Source organism: Mus musculus, chromosome 8 (assembly GCF_000001635.26).
Source record: "Mus musculus strain C57BL/6J chromosome 8, GRCm38.p6 C57BL/6J".
NCBI lineage: Eukaryota > Metazoa > Chordata > Mammalia > Rodentia > Muridae > Mus > Mus musculus.
The window spans coordinates 104847068-104867743 of record NC_000074.6 but is presented as its reverse complement, the minus strand read 5'-3'; the positions used below and the strand labels follow the sequence as shown (position 1 = coordinate 104867743).

Here is a 20676-nt window from a genome sequence, read left to right as displayed (position 1 = left end):
CTTACCCCTCCAGCTAGAAACCACTCCATATATGAATGGTCTCCCTATGATCGTGACCTACAGTTTGATAATGTCTGGCTATGATTTCAATTAGTTTCCTCCCTGCCCCCATGCTTTCCCTCCCACAAACTCAGCTATTCGCTGACTTCAGTTATTCTCCGCTGCCAGTTTAGTGAGCCTCACCATGCACATGGATAAGAAGCAGCAGCCCAAAAAGCACAGCATTCAGCCAGCTATGCAGTTGGTTCTGTGGCATGGTCAGCTCTCAGCCCAGGTTCTGGGCTGCTTGGAAGACTAAGTTTCACAAACAGGAAGCAGAATATGTGAGTCCTGCCAAGGCAGGGATTTAAATCAAAAGATGTAGGCGGGGAACTTGTTGTAGTCGGGTGGTTGTGGTCAAAGTTCTCACTGTAGCAGAAGTGATTAGTCACAAGAGATAGGAGCCAATGTTCAGGAGGTAGGGGAAAGTCCCCTCTGCTGTTTCTGTTCTCTCTCTGGCCTCCTGAAAAGACACTGCATGAATTATGAAGCTTGTCTTTGATACCAGGTACCCTGTCCCCTTACCTAGCCAGAAAGCTGTAACAGGAGAAGCCAGAATGCTTCTATGAGAAGGTCAGAGCCTTCAGGTTTCTGTCTCTGCCTGTACCAGATACTCAGCCATAGGCCTTCATAAACAAATAGTGCCAGCAGGGAGCAAGCCTCCCAGGAGTGCAGACAGGTCTGTGAGTGCAGGTTGGATCACAACCCCTTCTCATAGGAGCCTGCACAGAAGCCTCAGGACAAAGGAAACTAGGGGCGGCCTGGGACCCAACTCGTCTGGTCTCCATTTGCACACAGAGCTGATCCTGTGCCACAGTTCTACATACCCAAATTTCTCCCAGAGAGAACTGGTCTCTCAAGAGTACTGACACACAGGCTTGCCGGAGAGACAAGCCAAAGTCAGACAGCAAGACCAACTAACACCAGAGACAACCAGATGGCAAAAGGCAAGTGCAAAAACATAAGCAACAGAAACTAAGATTACTTGGCATCATCAGGACCCAGTTCTCCCACAACCACGAACCCTGGTTTCTGCAACACACCAGAAAAGCAAGACTCTGATTTAAACTCACATCTCAAGATGAAAATGGAGGAATTTAAGAAGGAGGTAAATAACTCCTTTAAAGAAATACAAGAGAACACAGGTAAATAGGTAAAAGACCTTAAAGAGGAAACACACACAAAAAAAATCCCTTAAAGAATTACAGGAAAACACAACCAAACAGATGCAGGAACTGAACAAACTATCCAGGATCTAAAAATGGAAATAGAATAAAGAAATCACAAAGGGAGACAACACTGGAGATAGAAAAGCTAGGAAAGAGATCAGGAGTCGTAGATACAAGCATCACCAACAGAATACAAGAGATAGAAGAGAGAATCTCAGGTGCAGAAGATACCATAGAAAACATTGACACAACAGTCAAAGAAAACTCAAAATGCAAAAAGCTCCTAACTCAAAACATCCAGGAAATCCAGGACAAAATGAAAAGACCAAACCTAAGGAAAATGTGTATAGAAGAGAGTGAAGAATCCCAACTTAAAGGGCCGGTAAATATCTTCAACAAAATTATAGAAGAAAACTTCCCTACCCTAGAGAAAGAGATGCCCATGAACATACAAGAAGCCTACAGTACTCCAAATGGCTTGGACCAGAAAAGAAATTACTCCTGTCCTATAATAATCAAAACACCAAATGCACTAGCAAAGAAAGAATATTAAAAGCATTAAGGGAAAATGGTCAAATAACATGTAAAGGCAGAACTATCAATTATACCAGACTTCTCACCAGAGACTATGAAAGCTAGAAGATCCTGGGTAGATCTCATACAGACCCTAAGAGAACACAAATGCCAACCCAGACTATGCTCCACTATGTTCATAGCAGCTTTATTTATAATAGCGAGAAGCTAGAAAGAACCTAGATGTCCCTCAACAGAGGAATGGATACAGAAAATGTGGTACATTTACACAATGGAGTACTACTCTGCTATAAAAAACAATCAATTTATGAAATTCTTGGGCAAATGGATGTATCTGGAGGATATCATCCTTAGTGAGGTAACCCAATCACAAAAGAAGTCATTAGATATGCACTCACTGATAAGTGGATATTAGCCCAGAAACTTAGAATACCCAGGATACAATTTGCAAAACACAAGAAAATCAAGAAGAAGGAAGACCAACTTGTGGATACTTCATTCCTCCTTAGAATTGGGAACAAAATATCCATGGAAGGAGTTACAGAGATAAAGTTTGGAGCTAAGTCAAAAGGATGGATCATCCAGAGACTACCCCACCCGGGGACCCATCCCATAATCAGCCACCAAACCCAGACACTATTGCAAATGCCAGCAGGATTTTACTGAAAGTTCCCTGATATAGCTGTCTTGTGTGAGGCTATGCCGGGGCCTGGCAAATACAGAAGTAGATGCTCACAGTCATCTATTGGATGGAACACAGGGCCCCCAATGGAGAACCTAGAGAAAGTAACCAAGGAGCTAAAGGGGTCTGCAACCCTATAGGAGGAACAACAATATGAACTAACCAATACCCCCAGAGCTCGTATCTCTAGCTTCATATGTAGCAGAAGATGGCCTAGTTGGCCATCATTGGGAAGAGAGGCCCCTTGGTCTTGCAAACTTTATATGCCCCAGTACAGGGGAAAGCCAGGGCCAAGAAGTGGGAGTGGGTGGGTAGGGGAGCAGGGCAGGGGGGGAGGGTATAGGAAACTTTCAGGAGAGCATTTGAAATGTAAATGAAGAAAATATCTAATAAAAAAAGATGTGAGGAAAAAACCCTCTCAATTACCATAGATGGAGAAACCAAGATATTCCATGACAAAAACAAATTTATACAATATCTTTCCAGAAATCCAGCACTACAAAGGATAATAGGTGGAGAACACCAACACAAGGAGGGAAACTACACCCTAGAAAAAGTAAACAAGTAATCTTCTTTCAACAAACTCAATAGAAGATAACCACACAAACATAAAAATAAGATCAATAATAACAAAGAGCAACAATCACTATTCCTTAGTATCTCTTAACATCAATGGACTCAATTTCCCAATAAAAAGACATAGACTAACAGATTGGATACATAAACAGGACTCAGCATTTTGCTGCACACAGAAAATGCACCTCAGTGTCAAAGATAAAAACTACCAGATTCGATTGCTGGCGTTTGGAGAGCGGTGGACCGAGCGGCCGGCAGGCGGAGCGGTTGCCTGGGCTTGTCTGTGTCCTTTGCCTCAGAAAAATTTTTAAGTGCCTCCATTATGCCAAGAAGGGCCAGGTTTTGGATGACTTCAACTAACAATGGAGACTGCTGTCCTAGGGCTTTCTCTGCATAGACCAAGCTGGCCTCGAACTCAGAAATTCGCCTGCCACTGCACGGGTGACCGTGTGGAATACAGAGGCCAGCCGTTTCTGAGACGGGCGAGAGTCGCAGAGCCTCTGGGGCGGCGCCATCTTCAGCTCCAGACAGCCGGCCACCTTCCTGGTGAGAGCACGGGGGTCTGCCCAGCCTGAGAGGTTTGTGTCACAGGCGCCGGCGGGAGCCTTCTTGGCTCCGGGACTCCGCGGAGGGCAGGCTGCACGGGTGACCGTGTGGAATACAGAGGCCAGCTGTTTCTGGTACGGGCAAGAGTCTCAGAGCTTCTGGGGCGGCGCCATCTTCGGCTCCAGACAACCGGCCACCTTCCTGGCGAGAGCCACAGAGCTTCTGAGGCAGCGCCATCTTCGGCTCCAGACGGCCGGCCACCTTCCTGGCGAGAGCCACAGAGCTTCTGAGGCGGCGACATTTTCGACTCCAGACAACCGGCCACCTTCCTGGCCAAAGCAACACAGCTTCTGGGAAAGATCCTGTTTTGGGCCTTCACCTTCAGCCAGGAGGAGGTCCAATCACCAGATAACTGTGCACCTTCCCTGAAAGAGGAGAGCTTGCATGCAGAGACTGCTCTGACCACTGAAACTCAGAGGAGAGAGCTTGTCTCCCACGCCTGCTGATTGAGGGTAACAAAATCAACAGAGGAAAAATCTCTTAACAAAGACGACTATAACAACTAACTCCAGAGATTGCCAGATGGCGAAAGGTAAACGTAAGAATCCTACTAACAGAAACCAGGACCACTCACCATCATCAGAACCCAGAACGCCCACTTCGCCCAGTCCAGGACACCCTAACACACCTGAAAAGGTAGATCTGGATTTAAAAGCATATCTCATGATGATGGTAGAGGACATAAAGAAGGAATTCAATAACTCACTTAAAGAGATACAGGAGGACACTGCTGAAGAGTTACAAGTCCTTAAAGAAAAACAGTAAAACACTGCTAAAGAGTTACAAGTCCTTAAAGAAAAACAGGAAAACACAACCAAACAGGTAGAAGTCCTTATAGAAAAACAGGAAAACACATCCAAACAGGTGATGGAAATGAACAAAACCATACTAGACCTAAAAAGGGAAGTAGACACAATAAAGAAAACCCAAAGTGAGGCAACGCTGGAGATAGAAACCCTAGGAAAGAAATCTGGAACCATAGATGCCAGCATCAGCACCAGAATACAAGAGATGGAAGAGAGAATCTCAGGTGCAGAAGACTCCATAGAGAACATCGGCACAACAATCAAAGAAAATGGAAAATGCAAAACGATCCTAACTCAAAACATCCAGGAAATACAGGACACAATGAGAAGACCAAACCTACGGATAATAGGAGTGGATAAGAATGAAGATTTTCAACTCAAATGACCAGCAAACATCTTCAACAAAATTATTGAAGAAAACTTCCCAAATCTAAAGAAAGAGATGCCCATGAACATACAAGAAGCCTACAGAACTCCAAATAGACTGGACCAGAAAAGAAATTCCTCCCGACACATAATAATCAGAACAACAAATGCACTAAATAAAGATAGAATACTAAAAGCAGTAAGGGAAAAAGGTCAAGTAACATATAAAGGCAAGCCTATCAGAATTACACCAGATTTTTCACCAGAGACTATGAAAGCCAGAAGAGCCTGGACAGATGTTATACAGACACTAAGAGAACACAAATGCCAGCCCAGGCTACTATACCCAGCCAAACTCTCAATTACCATAGATGGAGAAACCAAAGATTTCCACCACAAAACTAAATTCACCCATTATCTCTCCACGAATCCAGCCCTTCAAAGGATAATAACAGAAAAAAACCAATACAAGGACGGGAACCATGCCCTAGAAAAAACAAGAAGATAATCCCTCAACAAACCTAAAAGAAGACAGCCACAAGAACAGAATGCCAACTTTAACAACAAAAATAACAGGAAGCAACAATTACCTTTCCTTAATATCTCTTAATATCAATGGACTCAATTCCCCAATAAAAAGACATAGACTAACAGACTGGCTACACAAACAGGACCCAACATTCTGCTGCTTACAGGAAACCCATCTCAGGGAAAAAGACAGACACTACCTCAGAGTGAAAGGCTGGAAAACAATTTTCCAAGCAAATGGTCTGAAGAAACAGGCTGGAGTAGCCATTCTAATATCGGATAAAATTGACTTCCAACCCAAAGTTATCAAAAAAGACAAGGAGGAACACTTCATACTCATCAAAGGTAAAATCCTCCAAGAGGAACTCTCAATTCTGAATATCTACGGTCCAAATGCAAGGGCAGCCACATTCATTAAAGACACTTTAGTAAAGCTCAAAGCACACATTGCACCTCACACAATAATAGTGGGAGACTTCAACACACCACTTTCATCAATGGACAGATCGTGGAAACAGAAACTAAACAGGGACACAGTGAAACTAACAGAAGTTATGAAACAAATGGACCTGACAGATATCTACAGAATATTTTATCCTAAAACAAAAGGATATACCTTCTTCTCAGCACCTCACGGGACCTTCTCCAAAATTGACCATATAATTGATCACAAAATAGGCCTCAACAGATACAAAAATATTGAAATTGTCCCATGTATCCTATCAGACCACCATGGCCTAAGACTGATCTTCAATAATAACATAAATAATGGAAAGCCAACATTCACGTGGAAACTGAACAACACTCTTCTCAATGATACCTTGGTCAAGGAAGGAATAAAGAAAGAAATTAAAGACTTTTTAGAGTTTAATGAAAATGAAGCCACAACGTACCCAAACCTTTAGGACACAATGAAAGCATTTCTAAGAGGGAAACTCATAGCTCTGAGTACCTCCAAAAAGAAACGGGAGAGAGCACATACTAGCAGCTTGACAACACATCTAAAAGCTCTAGAAAAAAAGGAAGCAAATTCACCCAATAGGAGTAGACGGCAGGAAATAATCAAACTCAGGGGTGAAATTAACCAAGTGGAAACAAGAAGAACTATTCAAAGAATTAACCAAACTAGGAGTTGGTTCTTTGAGAAAATCAACAAGATAGATAAACCCTTAGCTAGACTCACTAAAGGGCAAAGGGACAAAATCCTAATCAACAAAATCAGAAATGAAAAGGGAGACATAACAACAGATCCTGAAGAAATCCAAAACACCATCAGATCCTTCTACAAAAGGCTATATTCAACAAAACTGGAAAACCTGGACGAAATGGACAAATTTCTGGACAGATACCAGGTACCAAAGTTGAATCAGGATCAAGTTGAACTTCTAAACAGTCCCATATCCCCTAAAGAAATAGAAGCAGTTATTAATAGTCTCCCAGCCAAAAAAAGCCCAGGACCAGACGGGTTTAGTGCAGAGTTCTATCAGACCTTCAAAGAAGATCTAATTCCAGTTCTGCACAAACTATTTCAGAAGATAGAAGTAGAAGGTACTCTACCCAACTCATTTTATGAAGCCACTATTACTCTGATACCTAAACCACAGAAAGATCCAACAAAGATAGAGAACTTCAGACCAATTTCTCTTATGAATATCGATGCAAAAATCCTTAATAAAATTCTCCCTAACCGAATCCAAGAACACATTAAAGCAATCATCCATCCTGACCAAGCAGGTTTTATTCCAGGGATGCAGGGATGGTTTAATATACGAAAATCCATCAATGTAATCCATTATATAAACAAACTCAAAGACAAAAACCACATGATCATCTCGTTAGATGCAGAAAAAGCATTTGACAAGATCCAACACCCATTCATGATAAATGTCTTGGAAAGATCAGGAATTGAAGGCCCATACCTAAACATAATAAAAGCAATCTACAGCAAACCAGTAGCCAACATCAAAGTAAATGGAGAGAAGCTGGAAGCAATCCCACTAAAATCAGGGTCTAGACAAGGCTGCCCACTTTCTCCCTACCTTTTCAACATAGTACTTGAAGTATTAGCCAGAGCAATTCGACAACAAAAGGAGATCAAGGGGATACAAATTGGAAAAGAGGAAGTCAAAATATCCCTTTTTGCAGATGATATGATAGTATATATAAGTGACCCTAAAAATTCTACCAGAGAACTCCTAAACCTGATAAGCAGCTTCGGTGAAGTAGCTGGATATAAAATAAACTCAAGGGGCTGGTGAGATGGCTCAGTTGGTAAGAGCACCCGACTGCTCTTCCGAAGGTCCAGAGTTCAAATCCCAGCAACCACATGGTGGCTCATAACCATCCGTAACAAGATCTGGCGCCCTCTTCTGGAGTGTCTGAAGACAGCTACAGTGTACTTACATATAATAATAAATAAATCTTTAAAAAAAAAAATAAAATAAAATAAACTCAAACAAGTCAATGGCCTTTCTCTACACAAAGAATAAACAGGCTGAGAAAGAAATTAGGGAAACAACACCCTTTTCAATAGTCACAAATAATATAAAATATCTCGGCATGACTCTAACTAAGGAAGTGAAAGATCTGTAAGATAAAAACTTCAATCTCTGAAGAAAGAAATTAAAGAAGATCTCTGAAGATGGAAAGATCTCCCATGCTCATGGATTGGCAGGATCAACATTGTAAAAATGGCTATCTTGCCAAAAGCAATCTACAGATTCAATGCAATCCCCATCAAAATTCCAACACAATTCTTCAACGAATTAGAAGGAGAAATTTGCAAATTCATCTGGAATAACAAAAAACCTAGGATAGCAAAACTCTTCTCAAGGATAAAAGAACCTCTGGTGGAATCACCATGCATGACCTAAAGCTTTACTACAGAGCAATTGTGATAAAAACTGCATGGTACTGGTATAGAGACAGACAAGTAGACCAATGAAATAGAATTGAAGACCCAGAAATGAACCCACACACCTATGGTCACTTGATCTTCGACAAGGGAGCTAAAACCATCCAGTGGAAGAAAGACAGCATTTTCAACAATTGGTGCTGGCACAACTGGTTGTTATCGTGTAGAAGAATGCGAATTGATCCATACTTATCTCCTTGTACTAAGGTCAAATCTAAGTGGATCAAGGAACTTCACATAAAACCAGAGACACTGAAACTTATAGAGGAGAAAGTGGGGAAAAGCCTTGAAGATATGGGTACAGGGGAAAAATTCCTGAACAGAACAGCAATGGCTTGTGCTGTAAGATCGAGAATTGACAAATGGGACCTAATGAAACTCCAAAGTTTCTGCAAGGCAAAAGACACCGTCAATAAGACAAAAAGACCACCAACCGATTGGGAAAGGATCTTTACCTATCCTAAATCAGATAGGGGACTAATATCCAACATATATAAAGAACTCAAGAAGGTGGACTTCAGAAAATCAAATAACCCCATTAAAAAATGGGGCTCAGACTGAACAAAGAATTCTCACCTGAGGAATACCGAATGGCAGAGAAGCACCTGAAAAAATGTTCAACATCCTTAATCATCAGGGAAATGCAAATCAAAACAACCCTGAGATTCCACCTCACACCAGTCAGAATGGCTAAGATCAAAAACTCAGGTCACAACAGATGCTGGCGTGGATGTGGAGAAAGAGGAACACTCCTCCATTGTTGGTGGGATTGCAGGCTTGTACAACCACTCTGGAAATCAGTCTGGCAGTTCCTCAGAAAACTGGATATAGTACTACCGGAGGATCCAGCAATACCTCTCCTGGGCATATATCCAGAAGATGCCCCAACTGGTAAGAAGAACACATGCTCCACTATGTTCATAGCAGCCTTATTTATAATAGCCAGAAGCTGGAAGGAACCCAGATGCCCCTCAACAGAGGAATGGATACAGAAAATGTGGTACATCTACACAATGGAGTACTACTCAGCTATTAAAAAGTATGAATTTATGAAATTCCTAGCCAAATGGATGGACCTGGAGGGCATCATCCTGAGTGAGGTAACACATTCACAAAGGAACTCACACAATATGTACTCACTGATAAGTGGATATTAGCCCAAAACCTAGGATATCCAAGATATAAGATACAATTTCCTAAACACATGAAACTCAAGAAAAATGAAGACTGAAGTGTGGACACTATGCCCCTCCTTAGAAGTGGGAACAAAACACCCGTGGAAGGAGGTACAGAGACAAAGTTTGGAGCTGAGATAAAAAGATGGACCATGTAGAGACTGCCATATCCGGGGATCCATCCCATAATCAGCTTCCAAATGCTGACACCATTGCATACACTAGCAAGATTATGCTGAACGGACCCTGATATAGCTGTCTCTTGTCAGAGTATGCCTGGGGCTAGCAAACATAGAAGTGGATGCTCACAGTCGGCTATTGGATGGATCACATGGCCCCCAATGAAGGAGCTAGAGAAAATACCCAAGAAGCTAAAGGGATCTGCAACCCTATAGGTGGAACAACATTATGAACTAACCAGTACCCCGGAGCTCTTGACTCTAGCTGCATATGTATCAAAAGATGGCCTAGGCGACCATCACTGGAAAGAGAGGCCCATTGGACACGCAAACTTTATATGCCCCAGTACAGGGGAAAGCCAGGGCCAAAAAAGGGGAGTGGGTGGGTAGGGGAGTGGGGGTGAGTGGCTATGGGGGACTTTTGGTATAGCATTGGAAATGTAAATGAGCTAAATACCTAATAAAAAATGGAAAAAAAAGATAAAAACTACCTCAGAATAAAGGTTTGGAAAACAATTTTCCAAGCAAATGGTCCCAGGAAACCAGCAGGAGTAGCCATTCTAATATTGGATAAAATCGACTTTCAACCAAAAGTCATCAGAAAATATAAGTAAGAACACTTCATACTCATCAAAGGGAAAAATCTACCAAGAACTCTCAATTCTGAACGTCTGTACTCCAAATGCAAGTGTACCCAAAATTCTCAAATGAGGAATGAATGGCTGAAAAGCACCTAAAGAAATGTTCATCATCCTTAATATTCAGGGAAATCCAACTTAAAATAACCCTGAGATTCCACCTCACACCAGTCAGAATGGCTAAGATAAAAAACTCAGGTGACAGCGGATCCTGGTGAGGATGTGGCAAAAGAGTAACACTTCTTCATTGCTAGTGAGATTGCAGGCTAGTACAACCACTCTGCAAATCAGTTTGGCGGTTCCTCAGAAAATTGGACACAGTACTACCTGAGGTCCCAACAATACGACTCCTGGGTATATACCCAGAAGATTCTCTAATATGTAACAAGCACACATGCTCTACTATGTTCATAGCAGCCTTATTTATAATAGCCAGAAGCTGGAAAGAACTCAGATGACCCTCAACAGAGGAATGGATACAGAAAATGTGGTACATTTACACAATGGAGTTCTACTCAGCTATTAAAAACAAAGAATTTATGAAATTCTTAGGCAAATGGATGGAACTAGAAAATATCATCCTGAGTGAGGTAACCCAATCACAAAAGAACACATATAATATGCACTCACTGATAAGTGGATATTAGCCCAGAAGCTCAGAATACCCAAGATACAATTCACAGATCATGTGAAACTCAAGAAGAAGACCAAAGTGTGGATACTTCAGTCCTTCTTAGAAGGAGGAACAAAATACCCATGGGAGGGAGGAGATACAGAGACAAAGTGTGGATCAGAGAATGAAGGAAAAGCCATCCAGAGACTGCCCCACCTGGGAATCCATCCCATATACAGTTACCAGAACCAGACACTATTGTGGTTGCCAAGAAGTGCTTGCTGGCAGGAGCCTTATATAGCTGTCTCCTGAGAGTCTCTGCCAGAACTTGACAAATACAGAGATGGATTCTTGCAGCCAACCATGGGACTAAGCAGGGGGTCCCCAATGGAGGAGTTAGAGAAAGGATGGTAGGAGCTGAAGGGGTTTGCAGCCTCATAGGAGGGACAACAATATGAACCAACCAGTACCCCCAGAGCTCCCAGGGACTACACCAACAACCAAAGAATACACATGAAAGGACCCATGGTTCCAGCCACATATGTACCAGAGGATGGCCTTGTGGGACATCAATGAGAGGAAAGGCCCTAGGTGCTATGAAGGCTTTATGCCCCAGTACTTCTTAATCCCAGACATTTCTCTAGCTCAGCTCGGGAAATCCCTGTGTGCTCTGCTCCTCACTGTACCATCACTCAGAGGCCCCGTGTGGATGATGGTCATAGCCACAGTGAAAATGTGAAACGAAGCCGGAAAGTGGTAGCAAATGCCTTTAATCCCAGTGCTTGGGAGGCAGAGGCAGGCGGATTTCTGAGTTCGAGGCCAGCCTGATCTACATAGTGAGTTCCAGGACAGCCAGGACTATACAGAGAAACCCTGTCTCTAAAAAAACAAAAAGAAAAAAAGAAAGAGAAAATGTGAAATGAAGAAGACACTCAGGATCTGCTCTGTAGAAGGGAGTAAGAGGGAGAGCATGAATGATAGAGATAGAGATGTGGGTTTGAGAGAGAGAGAGAGAGAGAGAGAGAGAGAGAGAGAGAGAGAGAGACAGAGACAGAGACAGAGACAGAGACAGAGACAGAGAGACAGAGACAGAGAGAGACACAAACAGAGAGAGACACAGACAGAGAGAGACAGAGACAGAGGGACAAACACAGAGACCTTGCTTTGCCTCTCAGATTACAAATGTGGTGCGTGATCAGGGCCACCATGACATAACTGGCAGAGAGACAGAGACTGAATAACAGCTGGCGCTGGAATGTGGAGCATGGAGACCATCAGGGGAATTCCAGAGACTGGTAGACTCTTCAGAATGATGAGTCTACAGCTGCTTTTATATCAGCTGCTCGAATGCTGTAATTTTTCCTTAGTTAAGGACCACTTCTCTACTCACACAAGCTTGTCAACCACTTTAGGAGTAGAGCCACTGATATTTCAACAGTGCCCTACCTTATAAATGTGGAAACTCAATCACTGGGATATCCTATATTTAGACAATTGACACAGCCTGGGCTTGTTTTTGATGACATATATCAATGCCATCCCCAAGAGCATCTAACATTCCACCCATAATTTCTTCTTGAGCTATCTCTGGGATTGCAGAAATATCAAGTTGATTATCTCATTGTTGTAAAAGATCCCTTCCTCATAACTTCATATGTATGTCAACCACATTAGGTTGTAACTTCCCTGTTTTTCCTTCTGGGCACACATCAATCCATGGTATACTTTATTTTATTTGAGACAATTTTCTAATTTCTACAAACTGTATACAAACCTACTGCAATGTCCCCATCCTGGAGTTGGTGAGAAAATTGCTTTTCAAGTCTTTAATGCTTGAGAGGAGATGGATGGATGACTTTTCTCACAAGCTTAGCTACAGCAGAAGGTTAATCTCCAAATCCAAGCCTTAGCAGCTGCCCTGACACCAACTATATCTCTGCAAAGGGAACAGGGAGGTTGTGCATGTCCTACCCCACCCAGGACCAGCCTAAGTCAACTCTGGTAAGGGTCTGTTTAATATATGATTACAAAAGGTATTGGTCCTGCTGGTGCTTCAACCTGTGGCAGCCCACCAAGCCATGCCCTGCCTGCAAAAAGCCATACTAAAACTCAACATGCTCCCCATGCAGATTTGCCCTCGGTTCAATTTGGAGTTCATGGTGTTTTGGGAATAACATTCCAAACTCCTGAAGGCAATAAAGCTTAGGGAAAGCAAGTTTTCTGTTGCCAATTTTAAATATAAGAAAACATAACTTGCTGAGAATAGACACAGGATTTTTGTCACAGACAAACATTCCCTGGAGCATCCACTTCATTTGAAGAAGGTCTGGGACTTGGAGAAGAGGAGAATGAAGACGGGGAGAAGATAATGGAAAGAAGGAGGGAATGAAAGAAGGAAAGAAGAGTATAATCTCAGTTAAAGAAGATGGAGGCTCTTTGAGGCTCACACATCCACAGTGTTATTTGAGAATTTATTGAATTTAATGAAAGTTTGGCCAGAATGATAAGTAATACAGAGTATTTTTCATACATGAAAGCTCAAAGACTGAGGTGACAGATGCTTATGTAAGTGTTGGAACAAATAAAAATAAATAAATGGAATTTGTAGCGCTATTGACTTTAAACCCCAAACACATTTTTTTTGATACAGGGTACTAAAGCTCCCTGTGCTTGTCCTGAGAAGCCTTTAGCTCCTGGATCTTCTGGGGCAGAGTCTTGGTCCAGAACTGCAGCCTTCCAGCCTTCAGGGCTCGACCCACAGCAGGCTGGATGTCCAGTTGCAGGTACTGCTCATCATGGTCCATCACAGGCCAGTAGGGTAGACCCTCACTGTTGGGGTTCCTGTGGATATATCACACAGCAAAGAACAGTAAGGTTACACTCATCCAAAGCCTAATCCTATGTTTTGGATCAGGGCAGTAGAACAAGTAGGACATTGGTTAAGGGGTCTGATGTGACTTGTGTCCTAATATGTGCATACAAGTGTCACTCATGAGGTTCTGCTTCATGTGGGGAGACTGCCTGACCTGCTTTGTGTTACCTCTAAGAGGTGAGATCTAAGGAACAGTAACATAGCATTATAGCCCCACCAGCTTTGTCACTGTGAGATGACCCATGTCTGACACCTACAAAGTATCTGTATAAATGTGCTATTGTGTAGGAAAGACCTGTATGTGATGAAAGATCCATGGATGCTACAAGGCCACCATCCAATAGGGAGCCCTAGATAGGAACCAACACACGTTAGGTTGAGGGGTGTATTCTCACCCATGTCGTGCAAAGTTGGCCCAGTACTTCATCATCCTCCTGCTCAGCAGCTCCTCCTCCTCAGTGAAGTCAACTGGAGTCATAAGGAAGACAAAGTCAATGCCACCTCATGCAACTGTCAACTCATTCTTCACATGCCCCATCCCAGCTCCCAAACTGTTGGCTTTTGTTGCCTCCCTTCTTCATTATTCAGAATCCAAGATCCATGTAAGTTTCTAATTCAATTACGGCCTTGATGTGCTGTCACCTCTCTATCACAGGCTAGACTGTGATTCAGATTCTAAGCTGGGCATGGATTTGAGGCCACGATAGGCTGCACATTGGATTTCTTTTTCTTTGCTCACAATCTAGGTTTTCTAAAATGGAAGCTCAGAATCCCTATAGGAAATCATCGGGGACCTTGATCAAGATAAAAAGTGAAGACTCACGTTTCATGCCCCAGAAGAAGGACGCAAAGACAAAAGGAATCTCATCAGCATGGTCAGCCTTCACGTGGGGTGGTCTGACATCCTTGAAGTAGCTGGGTGGATGTTGGAACTCATAGAAGTAGACAGGGGCATGGGAGCCTGGAGGTGGGAAAAAGAGTGACTTAGTTGACTCTCATCTGAAGTTTTACTGATAAGCAGTTGGTAACAAGGTAGCTTGATAAAACTTTACCAAGAATCATAGAAGTAAAATGAGAGAGTGGGATTCAGGCTGAGCACAAGCCATGGAAAAGCCCTTGGCTAATCAGTGCCCATGGCCTTCCCAGCTGAGTGCTTTTGTTAAGTCAATAGAGTTATCAGCAACCCATTTTCTTCTCTCTACCCAGATTTCACTCTCTTAAACTGGACATTAGGAGACCTAGACACCACCATACTCCACAGTGCTCACCATGACCCCCATCTCTGAGCTGCTCCCCTAAGCTTTGACACAGATATACTCACGTTGAAAATGTGCTACTTGGAGTGCAGGGATCACAAACATGAAATCTCCCATCATCTCTGTGAACTGTATTTGGAGGGTCTGGGCATCCTCAGTGTCCCCCATGTACTCTTCCATTAGCAGGTCACTACACTCAGGAGGCAGCATCTACACCAAGGTGATCAGGAGCAATGAGGTTGCCATATTGTAGATTAGGTAGACAGCAAACTTTGGTGTTGGGAGAATGGGGTCTGGGATTACCTAGGATATAGGTCTGAGTACAACACACAGAATCACAATATGTACTGATTGTATTAATAAAGATGCTGTCTGAGAAAGAAATGTGAGGGACACCTCTATTTGGATAGGACCAGAGGTGTCTCACCATTTGTACTGCTGTATCCTTCAGAACAGCCTGCAGGTTCTCTCTGGTTATTCCTTTTATCATCTGAGCAGAGCCCATGACCTGGGAGCAGAAGACAGTATTAAGTTTAGGGTCTGATGGACTTGGATTAAAGATGTATTGAGTTTCCTTGAACACATCTACTTAGCATATGAGTGTCCAGGCTCCCAGAGGATTGGAACTCTGCCTTACCACAGGAATGGACCAGCCAAACTCATCATTGTTGACACCAATGATGCTGGGGACAGGGTGAAAATCCTCAGATGCCAACAACTCTTTGGGATGCCTGGGGAAGAACTCCCCATCCACCACAGCAGGGATCATCTTGAAGACCTGTGAGGTATTAGAGGTCGATGCTGAAGGTTAATGAAATAAATATCCTGATGTCTACTGAGTAACCTCCACCTTTTTCTCATTTCTCACTAGTTTCAGGGTGATCTGCTCACCCTGGAGGAGAATCTACACTTAGATTAGCTTATCTTGTATTCATTTTACACACAGAACTGAAAGAACACAAAGGCATAAAGATGAGCTATTTGGTTCAGAATCTCCCATCATGAACACCAGGTTCTCCCAGACACACAATTCTCCCAACCTTGTTAATAGCCAGAATCTCTGCTTCACTTTTGCCTCTCAGACAGCGCACCAGGGCCTGGGAATCCATAGCCTCACATCCAGAAAGCTTGGCCACCGTCTGCAGAAGGAATGAGGCAAGATGGAGAGTTATCAGTTCCAAGACGACGCTGTTGTGCATAATTCCCACACTGTAGGGTGTGTTGTGTGGATTGGAATAAATTGTATTGTTGTTCCCAGTTTCCTATTGCTCAAAGATGACAGCCAGCAAGCAGGACTCTTTCTTCCTACATATGTTTTGTGTAACTTTGTTTTCTCCACCTGTTTTTAATGTGTTTCATGTATCAGGGAAACTGTAATTTTCTCAAGGTTTGTACACGGAGGTTAGGGAAAAAAGTCTCAGTCTTCACTGTATCCCTTATTTAACAGGGTGGCTTCTTGTTTTGTTGCTGCCTACACCAATGAGTCGGTGTGTCGACATCCAAGGATTCTCTTCTCTTTACCTTCCACCTGACCAGAGTAACATGAAAATTACAGATAGATGTTACTATTTCCAGCCCTTTGTGTGTTCTCGGGATTTGAACTTATGGCCTCAGGCTTCTACTCTAAGCACTTTTAAAAACCAGTGAATCAGTTCCCAAGCACATGCACACTTATTTTTGCTAATTATAGAAACTTCAAGGACCAGTGTGTGGACAGATAGCAAACTTATCCAGTATAGTAGAAGTGAATAGATGTTAACCCCTGAGCTTTTCAGAAATTATTGGAAAGAAGTTATTTCCCACTGTCCTTGATTTCCCCACTGAACAGAACACCAGAGTACCAGAGTATAAAGGCTGAGACAGCAGGGCTGAGAGCACTTACAGTGGAAACCATCTCAGAGGTTTCAGAGATAAGGTCAGGAAGCAGGGCCACCCCACTCTCCATGATGGCACCATGGAAGAGCCCTTGGGACATGGGGGACACAACATGTGAAGACACACTTGTGCCACCTGCAGACTCGCCAAAAATAGTGACCCGGTCAGGGTTGCCTCCAAAGTGAGCGATGTTCTGCTGGACCCAGCGTAGGGCAGCTGCTTGGTCCAGGTATCCCCAGTTGCCTCTGGCATGCTGGTCTCCAGTGCTGAGAAGTGGAAGGGACATGGATCAAAGGGCTGTCTAGGTTCTGATCAGCTACTATTGCCCAGTAATGATCTTACCTGAAAAAGCCCAGGACACCCAGACGATACTGGATAGTAACAACCACCAAGTCCTCATTGACTGTCAATAGAGATCCATCAAACATGGAAGCCATTCCTATAACCAGTGCACCTCCATGGATCCACACCATCACCTGGAGAAGTCAAGAGAGATGCCAGGAAGCTCCTAGCCTGTCCAAGCTCTCTGGTCTGCTTACTAGACTATCAACTCCTGGGACTCTGTGCAGCTACAGACATATGTAAAAATTCTCAGGACTTCAGAGCCTTGGCCACTGCCAGGGCCACTAGTATTCCTATTAATGTATTTCTAGTCCCCATTCCCACCTTGTGTCTCAGTTTGAATTCATTGCTCTCTATATAGAATAATCTCATCATTACATAGGCTCTTCACAGTGGAACAAAGTGGGGTGTTTCCATGAATATCTCTCCAGATTACAAATGGAAAGGATCACCAACCCTCATTGTCACAACAGATAACCCAAGAGTATAAGTTTGAGTGACCTCAGTTTTGAGGTCTTGAGCCCCTAAGTGGATCTGCAAAGAACAAGTCATTGAATGAGTTCTGATTTCATCAGACATCAAGGGCCTTTGATGGCTCAGAGGTCCAGTGCTCTGTGTCCCATACCCAGGATTCAGCTGCATCATGTGGCTGAGATGGTCTTCTTTGACCCAAGAAAGGTAAGACTTTTATCAGAGTCCACCCTGTAATGGAACTCAGGTTGTTTTATCCCTTCTAATCATCTTGACAAAATGCCCTCTCCCCAAGCTGGCCACAGCCTGACACTCACAGGCAGGTTAGAGCCCTCATGGGCATGGGCTGGGGTGTAGATGTTGAGATACAGGCAGTCCTCAGACATAGGGAAGGAAGACAGCATCATTTTCATATCTGGCAGGCCTGCTTCATTCAGCATGTCAAGATTTTGCAGACACCTTTGAAATTAGTAAACAGACATTCCAAGACATGGATGGTGATCCAAACCCAGTGTGATTTTGCAGATTTTTATCCCAGCCATGTTCAACCTGTGAATACATATTCTGTCTCCAAGTCCCTTCCAACCAAGGTAAAGGCCACGTACACCAGTAAAGCTGGTATGGAGCCAGATTTCTAAGGAGGCCCCCAGTTAGGTGGGGCCTGGATTTTAATCTTTTCAAGTCTATGAAGAAGAGACTTGTAGCTGTCTCCATGGAAATGATTGGCTGTCTGCAGTGACGTTCATGTAATTGTATGAGAAGGGAAACTCGAGCTAAGCTTTAGCAGGTGTGTAAGCATTTTCTAGTCTCTTTTCCTGGGTGTAGTGGTTTGTATAAGCTCAGCCCATGGAATGGCACTATTAGATGTTTGGAGTAGGTGTGTCACTGTGGGTGTGGGCTATAAGACCCTCACTCTAGCTGTCTGGAAGTCAGTTTTCTGCTATCAGCCTTTAGATGAAGATGTAGAACTCTCAGCTCCTCCTACACTGTGTCTACATAGATGCTGCCATGTTCCTACCTTGATGATAATGGACTGAACTTCTGAACCTGGAAGGCAGCCCCAATTAAATGTTGTTCTTTATAAGACTTGCCATAGTCATGGTGTCTGTTCATAGCAGTAAAACCCTAACTAAAACTCTGGGCATGACTGTGATGTGAGCAGCTCCTGTAGTTTTGATTCAATGTGTTTACCCAAAGGATGGATTGTAATCTGGAGCCTCTAATAGTGGCTTTCTCCCCTCCCTTGCTTTTGTCGTTACCTTATTACAGCAACAGAACACAAGCTAAGATCCCCATATTGGAGTATTGGACTCAAACAGCTACTAGAGGATTCAGTGGACAACGCTGCCCTAACGGGTAGTGAGTAGTCCTTCATCACGTGTGCAGACTCTCAAGGAACTTCTTTTGTCTGCAGTGTCTCCAGAGGGATTTCACTACATATACTTGTTTCTTGTTCAATGGCACATGGCCTTATAGGTTTTCACAATGACTGTCAGGATGGGGTTAGCAAGTTATCAAAAACTGCTGTAGTCTTCAAGGACATGAAGTATATTCTCCTGGATTCAGAGTGCTTGCTGCCTAATATGTGACATTTACTCATGCCTAGAGATGCACCCATTGTGGCAGAGAACACTTTGGTTAATTGGAATGTGTGAACAATTTTATCTTTGTTTTTCTCCATAGTATATCCATGTTATTCCCTATGAGTGCCAAGCTCTGACCTAGGAGCCTGGCCCAGTTGTTCTAATCAACATTAGCACATCATCAGAAAAACCCATGGGGCACTCATCCACAAAGAGAGAAAACTGCTGTGTCACTGAGGTGGAGGAAACACTTCAGCATAGCACAGAGCTCAGAGTACATTCTCCCCCAGTGCCTGAAACCCTCTGGGTCCAAAACTTACATGGCCGGATGTGCAGTTCCATCTCTCACACCACTCCATGGTTCAGGGGCCTCAGGAGGTGCAAATCGCAGTGGTCCTACAGGAGGTTTGGCAAAGGGGATTCCCAGGAAGGTGTGGACACCAGCTTTAGTGTCCTTCACGTGGATAAGGCTGCCTTGGATCTGTCCTGTATGTGTGTTTCTGATGGGGTTGGCCTCTGGTGAGTCCTGACCTGGTGGAGAGATGCCTCTGGGTTAGTTTTCTGTAATCAGCTGCCAGCAGATTGTGAAATTTCCATCTCATTGTTACCAGGGTTCAGGAGAAGGGAACCCAGCCACCCTATCCCCAGTTCACCCGTGTTGTGTTAGTGTGGGAGGTTCCTTATCCCTCAGGCTAGGGGCCTTTTTATTACCATTTTTGAAGTGTGTCAGAACATTTCTCTAGCTAAAGAAGTTATCACACTTTTAGAGCCATTTGGCCACATGAGTTTATGATAATTGTTATTTTCATCCAAAGGTCAGTAGTAGTTATTGTCATTATCATACACCAAGTAGGGAAAAGTGTCTTTTTACTTTCCCTAGAATTATCTCCTTCTGGCCTTACACTGAATTTTCTCCTCAGTATGAGGTGATCTGAGATGTCTCTGACCCTCTGAGTGCTAGTGGGTCCACAAAATATGTGTGCTTTTGTCGGGGAACATGTTTCTCATCTTTTGTCTATTATGCCATTCTTCAACCTTTGGGCCATGACCATTGGAAATCACATATTCCTGATGATCTTAGGAACTGAGAAGCCACTCAAGAGCAACATTACAGTAAGGAAGAAGCAATAGAAATGGTTTTATGGTTGAGTGTTTCTGATGCTGTCGGATATATGGGTTCTTCAATGGTCATGACCTACAGGTTGAAAATGGCTGATCTATGGTTTACATAAGTGACCCTCCTATTCCTTCTCTCCCACAAGCTTAGCTCTGACTCCAATCATTCCCCATTGACAGGTTAGTTAGCCTCACCCTGCACATGGATAAGAAGAAGCAGCAGCCCGAAGAACCCAGCATTCAGCCAGTTATGTAGTTGGTTCCGTGTCATGATCAGCTCTCAGTCCTAAGTCTGTGCTGCTAAGATGACCAAGTTTCACAAACAGGAAGCATAAG

General features: G+C 43.3%; 1 protein-coding gene, 1 long non-coding RNA gene and 1 pseudogene across 3 annotated transcripts in view; 1 reads left to right on the top strand and 2 right to left on the bottom strand.

The window, feature by feature from the left end:
- Ces2d-ps (carboxylesterase 2D, pseudogene) overlaps window positions 1-320 on the bottom strand; it is a 6660-nt pseudogene extending 6340 nt beyond the window's left edge. The window contains exon 1 of the transcript NR_033726.1: window positions 184-320. The product of NR_033726.1 is annotated as a carboxylesterase 2D, pseudogene (transcript). The remainder of the gene's footprint in view (window positions 1-183) is intronic.
- Gm33218 overlaps window positions 1-14685 on the top strand; it is a 15940-nt gene extending 1255 nt beyond the window's left edge. The window contains exon 3 of the long non-coding RNA XR_387977.3: window positions 14444-14685. This is a non-coding gene — a long non-coding RNA (predicted gene, 33218). The remainder of the gene's footprint in view (window positions 1-14443) is intronic.
- Window positions 13261-20676, bottom strand: Ces2c (carboxylesterase 2C). The gene is made up of 12 exons (NM_145603.2): window positions 20536-20676; window positions 19545-19755; window positions 17959-18100; window positions 17171-17304; window positions 16836-17094; window positions 15994-16092; window positions 15591-15731; window positions 15381-15461; window positions 15019-15163; window positions 14521-14658; window positions 14093-14165; window positions 13261-13666 (listed from the first exon to the last, which is right to left on the bottom strand). The coding sequence occupies exons 1-12, from the start codon at window positions 20609-20611 to the stop codon at window positions 13480-13482; spliced, it is 1686 nt and encodes a 561-aa protein (NP_663578.1). The 5' UTR covers window positions 20612-20676; the 3' UTR covers window positions 13261-13479.

Coding starts and splice junctions, on each gene's coding strand:
- Ces2c (NM_145603.2), bottom strand. CDS start 20,611: ATGACACGGAACCAACTACATAACTGGCTGAATGCTGGGTTCTTCGGG. Junction 17,095..17,170: donor GGTGTCCTGGGCTTTTTCAG/GTAAGATCATTA, acceptor TCCACTTCTCAG/CACTGGAGACCAGCATGCCA. Junction 14,659..15,018: donor CCAAGTAGCACATTTTCAAC/GTGAGTATATCT, acceptor TCCCACCTCCAG/GCTCCCATGCCCCTGTCTAC.